At 41.9% G+C, this 8,081-nt stretch overlaps 1 protein-coding gene and 1 long non-coding RNA gene across 2 annotated transcripts; both read right to left on the reverse strand.

Moving 5' to 3' along the window:
• Window positions 1-954: 954 nt before the first annotated feature.
• Window positions 955-4,609, reverse strand: EIF4EBP3 (eukaryotic translation initiation factor 4E binding protein 3). Its single transcript, XM_027841356.1, is given in 4 exon segments — window positions 955-1,248; window positions 1,250-1,395; window positions 2,973-3,150; window positions 3,152-4,609. Coding segments are annotated over 4 exon segments (426 nt in total). The 5' UTR covers window positions 3,203-4,609; the 3' UTR covers window positions 955-1,197.
• Window positions 4,610-6,914: 2,305 nt separating this feature from the next.
• LOC114027416 lies at window positions 6,915-8,008 on the reverse strand. Its single transcript, XR_003567253.1, has 2 exons — window positions 7,734-8,008; window positions 6,915-7,421 (listed from the first exon to the last, which is right to left on the reverse strand). It is a non-coding gene; the product is annotated as an uncharacterized LOC114027416 (long non-coding RNA).
• Between the last annotated feature and the right edge of the window lie 73 nt (window positions 8,009-8,081).

The raw sequence follows: 8,081 nt of genomic DNA on the forward strand, positions 1-8,081 counted from the left end.
ACAACCCTTGGCAGGTGCCAGGCTGTTGCTGTTTAAAGTACAGTTCCTGCTGGCCCTTGCTCGCCACCCTAGGCTGGATCTGACTGCAGCTGGAACAGGGCCCAATCTTAGAAGCAGAGTTCTATGGGACAGGAATTCCTCATTCTAGCTTCAGGATGACCAGGGGTGGTACAGCAGTGCCTTTTTCTCAATCAGAAGGGAGGAATGTGGATGAGGTAGAGAAAATAGAAATGTGACCCAGGGGAAGTCTTTCATTGTGTTTATTAAGCATTGACAGGATGCAGCATCCAATCCCACAACCCAGTAGAAAAATGGGTATTTAAGGGCTCAGCAAGTAACTTCCAAATCCACATGGCCTCCATTCACAGAATAGCACCTTCTCCTACCCATACCCCAAATCCGAACCTTCCCTCCCCTATCACCTTGGGCTCAGTCACTTCTGAGAACTGAAGGAGCTACTAGAAATAAAAAGCCTTTCTCATGCCTGGGGAAGTTGAGGCCCTGGTGGTTGCAGTAAGAAGAGCCACCTGGCAGTAGCACAGAGGGGCTGGGGCAGAATTCTTGTGTTAACAGGGTCAAATACTCCCAAGTCAGATGTCCATTTCAAACTGTGCCTCATCTGGAGGGAAAGAGGAGCCTTAGGGTTAGATTGCTCTAATTCCCTACCATGCAGTTAGGCCTTCTTGCCCCTGGCTCCCTGCCTTACACCCTTTTCAGCTAGAAGCTGCTCTATAGTTAAGGGACCAGCCCTGAAATACCAAAACTCCCTTAGAATTGGCCTGGCTACTCCCAGAGTTCTTGGAGAGGGGGCAGTTTTCCCCACTCCCCCTTACTGTAGGTTGAGCAACTTTTACTATTACGATTCCTCCTTTTTTTTTTTTTTTAAGTGAGGCAATCGGGGTTAAGTGACTTGCCCAAGGTCACACAGCTAGTACGTGTCAAGTGTTTGGTCTGAGGTCACATTTGAACTCGGGTCCTCCTGACTTCAGGGCCGGTGTTCTATCTACTGCGCCACCTAGCTGCCCCTAAGGTTCCTTCTTAATACCGTATAAACAGTTTTTCTATTTCCTCCTGAACCCTACCATTTAAGCCAGAAAGCCAAGGCAAGAGTGTAGTCCAGGGTGAACACAAAGGGATCTTTTAATAAAAGCTTAATTCTTTCCATCTGCAACTGTAACTTGCCAGTGGATGAGACTTTTAACATTCCTTGTCAAGCCTCCTTACCTGGGATCTCTTCAGTTTCTTTTTGCTCCTTTAATTCCTTTATTTTGGCCAGTGGGGCCTGTGGTGAGACAGTGACCCCAGGGATCTGGGGGAAGTAGCAAGGTGGTGTCAGGGCAATGGGCGAGTTCTTACATTCCAGCAGGAATTTTCGATCGTAGATGATTCTAGTTCCTGTAGGGATTGGATCATGGAAATTGGGAGAAGGATTCTGTGGTACAGAACTTAAGTGCCTTGCCTAGAGCCCATCCCTTCCTAAACTAACTGACTTGCCTGTGGGAATAACTGAGCAAATATGACAATTTCTTTGGACCTCAATTTCCTTACCTGAAAGAAAGAGGTTGGGCTCTGATGCCTTCCGTCTCTAGTTCTGAGAGAATAACCAAAGGACAGAAGGGCATGACAGCCTTTCCTTTCCAGAATGGTGCCCAGCTTCAGATTGTTTCCTAAAGGAGCATGTGCCTGTGCTGGGAAGATGAGGAGGGTTTGTTTAGGTTTTTGGACTGGAAAAGTATGTATGTGCACACCAACTCTCCCCTCCCTACCTAGCACCTGTGTCTTACTGTCCACTAGTGGTTTTTGATCTAATACTACTTCACAAAAACAATACCTTTGTATCATGGAAAATAGAATTTTCTGGTATTAAATATGAAGTCACACAACTCTCTCATTGGATAACTCCCTTTTCCGGGGGTGGGGAGGCTGCCAGTTTTTCCTACCCTAGTACTGTGTGTGTGGTGGAGGAGTTTGAGAGTATGAGAATGAGATCCTAGAGTCTGCTAGTAAGCAGTCGGGAGCCCACCCCAAGAGGAACCTAAACCTCGGTCCCGAGAGCATTCATCTTGGACCTTTCTCAATCCCTAAAAAGGCTCAGACCGAGGCCTTGGCTGGACTAGTAGTAGATATGTAGAGTGCTCTGTGCATCGCCGTTCTTTTCCTTACCCTCCCCCTCCTTCAGTTTCCCCCGGGAGGAACCAGGCAGGAGCCCAACCTGTAAACTTGGTTTCACTGACCAGCCCTGGCAGCTGTTAGCATACGTCTTTGCCCTGGTTGCCCCACCTTAGTGTCTGCTTCCCTGGACATCTAATTAACTTTGGGACCCTCAGAGCACCTCTGGAAGCTAGTGAAGACTGTGAGTCTTCGTGCTTCGGGACGACAATGGCCCTGGCAAGGAGGAGTCTGGGGGGCAGAAGTGGGTGACGAGGTGAGATTTTCTGGCACCAGCAAGCCCACGTTAGTTTGAGGGGCCTCAAGTTAGGGCCTCGGTTACCTCCGAAGCCCTAAGGCCAAACTCACTGCCTCCCTCCTGTAGCCGAGATATCAAGCTCAGGCTTGTTAACCTAGTTGCAGTACTCGACACTGTTGCATCATCTGTTGGTGGGAGGCTGTGGGAAACGGGCTGGGGCAAAAACACATGCCAACCGTTTGGGGTCCTCGTGCAGCCTGGGCGGTACCGTGAACTCCGGCTTCAGAAAGAGCCAGCAAAGTGCTGAGCCCTTCTATATGCTTGTCCAGAGCAAGGGCAGGTCACTGGGCTCTGAAGCCTGTGCAGTACGCCTCACGAAGCAGATCAAAAGGAGAACGGATGGCATGTGTTCACCAGCCCCAAGGCCCACCTTTACTACCTACAACTCTAGCCCCTGCACAGCCCCCCCCCCCCAGCTGGACTCCTCCCCAAACTATAGACAGACTCCCAAGCTCCTGGGATAGGGGCAGCTTCCTCCTGCTTAGCCCCAATCCCAGCGGCCGACCTCCTGAGGTAGTGGCGTACAGCGTGCCCCCGGGCGTGGTGCTGTAGCAGTCGGGCAGCCGGTCCCGTCCCCCGGGAATGGGGCAGCTAGTGGAGGTGGACAGGGCGAGCTGGTGGCGGGAAGGACATTGAGTCCGGATACCAGCGTGGGTTGGGTCCCAACCACGTGCTGCCCCGGGGCAACAACAGTAAGGCCGGACCAACTCGGGGCGGAGCCAGCAAGTTACTCATTGCAGGGTAGGGCCCCAGGCAGGGCGTGACGCTTAACTCCCTATTCTTACTGTTCTTATTTTACACTTAGAAATTTACTTTATCTCAATGAAACGCAGTTTCTTCCCAATGTTAAAGGCATAATAAATATCTGATGTTATGTCTTGTATGTAAGGATGAAGGGTAGATTAAAAATGAAAAAGGTTTTAAGAATATCAATTATCTCATCAACTCAACGATATGGAGGGGAACAGATAACCTAATCCAAGAGGAAAATAATCTAATTGTGGATAAACAAACAGCAAACCTATATGCCTTGGTAGGTGATTGTACACAAGAAAGGCATTAGTGAGGCATGGGATAATTTGGAAATTGATCCATTCCATCCATGAAAATTGGGCCAGTTATAGAATATCTAAATACTCCCAATGATGTATGACTGAAAGGCAATCGCTCTCATTCCCTCACTTCAAGGCTTCATAGGGAAAAAGCCCAACCTAAATTGCCACCATACACAAGAGTACAGAGGCTTCTCCTTTGAAGACGGTGGAGGTGAAATGTACACTTTCTTGATATCTCTTAAAGCACTTTGATTTTCCTGATAAGTCTTTATTTTAAAGTCCCAAAGACAGAAAGGATTTTGACAAGGTTACAACTGCCCCAAATGACCTCAGCCCTCATCATTTGTCCAATCCTTCTTCTGTAGCTGTGAAGGAAAGAGATTATAATGCAATAGTAGCCTCAGTTCCAGATCAGTTTCTTGAACAAGTTATCCACCCTCGCCCCCTCAAAATTTATTATCTAAAGTTTTTGATGCCTTTTTTTTTTTTACACTTTGATCATTTTCCAATATAATCCACTTCCTTTCTCCCCAACTCCCACCAGGATAATAAAACCAGTTGGGTGTAGGTCAGAGAAAAAGTGCTTCCTCCCTCTGTAGCAAAACAGTAAATTTTTTTAAGAAATATTGATGGAAATAAAAGCTCTGTGGATATGCAACATCATTTAGTGAAAAATCCCTTTTCATCACAAAAGAGGAATGATTTTGAAGTGTTTTGCTTCCAAACTCTATTCCTCTTCTCTCCCACTCCCCATAGGGGAAACATTTAATTTTCACATAATCAAAGAAGTTGTTAGATAAATTTTCCTTGGGCCCTCACTTAAAGTCATCTTCTCTGGACCAAATCCCCAAGGGCTCATCTCCCTTAGAAGTGATTAAGGGAAGAAAATTGGTAGTGACCATCTCTTTGGGCAGGTGACAAGTAGTTAGATGACTAGAAGCAATAGCAGTAACTTAATCTCAGACTGTCTATTGTGGAACCATGTCATAGCTGTATTTTTTCATGATGGAAGAGGCCCGAGACGAGTTTAAGAACCAGGCAATCAAGTGTTTTGCTGCCTTATCAAAACATAGTCCAAAGGTCTTAACAGTGAAGTTAAGGTCACAATCACTAAGCACACCCACTTATTCTGTTTGGATGGGAACTACAGAATGACTGGCCCTTCCCTTTTCCAAGCTGGCCCTGACTGGGAATAGTCCCCGGCATGCAGCACTTCTGAAAAGTGTCTCATTGATGTACCCAGTAAGGAGTGGTAGTGGTGGTAGGAGGTGACTTGCTTTAACAGGGACCTTGGCTTTTAGGTGAGTGAACAGATGGACAAACAAAACAAGAGCTGCTCTGGGTTGTGAAATTTCTTAACCTTTAGTTTGTAGCACCTCCCCATTACCTTTCCTTCTCCCATTTGCTTAGCAGAGTGGTGGTGCCCCTTTTGTACTTGTACCAGTACTAAAAGAAATACTGCTTTACAAAAAAACAATCAATGCACAATAGATGGTAGATATTAAAAGTGTCTTGCTACAAAAACTCTCAATTCTTTTGTGATAGAATTTTGTTGTTTTGTTTTAAATAAATGGGCTTGAAAATCTTTAATATAAAATGCCTTCTTTGTGATGAATTTTTATTGTAATGGAATAGATTTTTTAAATTGCCTAAAGTATCTCCAGTAAGCACCACAGGCATATGTTTTCATCCAAATCTCCATCTCACTCCCTGCTCCACAATAACCCTTTCCTTTTCTTTCAAGTCATAACTAAAAGGAAATACTAATTATCAAAATATTTCACTGCATAATCCCTGAGGATTTCCATTAATTCTATAACCATATATATTCATCCCAGATGTGCTATCAAGAAGGAACAAAAAACAATAGTGTATTTGCATATCAAGAAAAAAAGATCAGTTTATTTTTATATAAAGTTAGTAAAAAGAGAATAGGAGAGGCAGGCTGACAGTAGTAGGGGCATGTATGTGGGGGGAAACTGGTGACTAGATTCAATAGAAAAACAGGTAGTCTTGATAAAATAAATTGAACACTTTTAGTTTTAAAGATCCTTTCTCTCAAAACTTTCCCATAATTACAACCTAAGAGGCAGTTAAGTATGTCAGCTGGTCTACCAAGTAGCTTCTTGTACTATTATTAATGATAGATCACCTTTATTACTAGCATATGTAATTAACTCGTGTTACTCTTCTCACTAGTTTTCTCATCTGAAGCCGCATAACTTTCTCCATTAATTCTAGTGAAATGCTTTTTTAAAGTGGGAAGTGGGAGCAAGGTTTATAGGTAATAGGTATTACCACATTACTGTAACCAAAAAATTACTGAAGAGGCAATTATATCTCTTGCCAAACTGAAAAAATAATAACTTTTTTTTTAAGTCCAGTAAAAAGTTCTGCCTGATGGCTGGAATATCATAGTGTTCCAGTACACAAAAGGAAGAGGCATGTTTGACATTAAACATATGCTTTTAATTTTGTATGGTATAAAGTATGACTGTGTCTTCAAACTCGAAGCATTTTAGAGCTAGGGCAGAGGAAAAACTACATAGATAACCAAATTTTGGTCTCCAAGTTTCAGGATTCACAGGGCACAAGAGAATCTTTTAAAGGATCATCATCTTTTGAAATAGAATTTCCTCCAGCCCTATCTCATTTTCTGCTGTTCCTTTCCCCCTCCTTCCCCTCCAGTTGTGTTGATATAAGTGTGACTTCTCTCTAAGTTCCAAATTATTTTCTAGTACTCTATTTTTAGAAACTCTATAGGAGCAGCAAATTCACTTATATCTAAACATGAGTATACACTTGTATTATTTAGTACTTTATTGTTTTCCCATACTGTTGCATCACATTCTTGGCATTACCTCTTGCTATGCTAGTTATAAACAACAATTTTCACTCGAGGATAGGGGTACTAATATGTCCATAGTTCAACCCACTAAATACTTGCACTTTAGAGTGCCATCCAAAATTTATATGAGCTTTTCCCAGTCCTGTGTCCTGCCTCACATGTCAAAAACAAAAAACAATCTAAATAAATATTCTAATTCTAATCTAGCCTGAAACTGGTCAACATTATCTGATTGAAAATCCTGCTCTTTTCCTGGACACATATACCAAATGGTGACCGTACCAATGCCTGATAAAGCTCCATTGCCAGGGTTTGTGCTCAATGAAAAGGCCATGATATTTATGGCTCACAAACACTGATTAGGTTTACCGAGTAGAGTGAACAGGCTGAAAAACTGGTTAACAAAGACTTCTTCCTTTTCAGATTCCAAGGTACAGCTGTTGAGTGATCTTTAGGGGATTTCCCAACTAGTCCCAAGTGACAGTGAAGTCACTCAGGCAGCAGTGATATGCAATATGCAAACAATGAAAGGATCACAACCAACTTCCAAATATTGTTCATCTTTTTATTGAATATTCAGGTAAATATTTCACATTAATACAGGCTACATAAAGTAGAGCCACTATACGACATGAAATTTACTCAACTTTTTTTCCTTTTAAGTATGTAAACAATTATACATGTATTTACCACCCTAAAAGGTTGAAATCATGTAATCATCTAGTTCTCTTCTGCAGACAAGTAGCATTCAGTACTGTTTAGCCAAAAGCACTAGGTTCATCTGATTTTAAGTTCAAAATGGCTAAACTAACTGGAGAACAGAATCAGTTGGATAGGAAAATCAATTTGTTCTTACACAATGGGCAATCAAGTTTCCATTGTTAAAGCCCACACAGAAAATTGCTTAGTTAGGCACATAAAAAAAATTCCCCAGGGTTCTTCCAAGGTCATAGGTTTCCCAAACAAGGCTAAAGAGAAAAGACCTTCTAATTTAGTTGACATATTTGAGATGCATGTTTCCAATATGAGGCGCCCATGTGCCAGGCCAAATCTGAAAAGGGGGAAAAAAATCATAACTTCCAATTAGGAATGTTATACATTAATAAAACAAAATACAAATTTTATGGCAATTATTTCCACCAAGGGGGGAAAACCTTATAATATTAAACATAGTAACAATAGATTGATACTAAAATAGTGAGATGATAGAAATTATTTTTGGTGCTGAGGATTTGTATTTACAGAAATAATTATTACATTATTGTATTTATTATTATTTATTATTAAATTATTGTATTTATTGTAAATTATTGTATTTACAGAAAAAAATCTGAAAGGTAAGAGAAAGTTAAATGTCTTTTACCTGCTGAGCATCAGTACATTCTGTTGAGTTTTGGACAACTTTTATCATAGGGTTCCAAGCAGGATCTGGGTTATGAAGTCCATTAAACAAAGGTCCACCTGGACCATCAGCAAGCTGAGGATGTGAGGGTATTAGGGTACCTCCATACATGGAAATTGGCAGACCCTACACAGCAGAAAGCAAATATTTGTAATCATGAAGTAATTACAAAGGATCAGATTACACCCCTGAAATCCTTTTCAAACAAAGAATAAAATAATCCAAAGACTGTATATGTGGTAGAAACATCTGCCATCTGCACCAAATAACAGGTATAAATAGTACTCTGGGAAACAGAAGAGAAAAAAA

Source organism: Vombatus ursinus, unplaced genomic scaffold (genome assembly GCF_900497805.2).
Source record: "Vombatus ursinus unplaced genomic scaffold, bare-nosed wombat genome assembly UNPS02004736.1, whole genome shotgun sequence".
NCBI lineage: Eukaryota > Metazoa > Chordata > Mammalia > Diprotodontia > Vombatidae > Vombatus > Vombatus ursinus.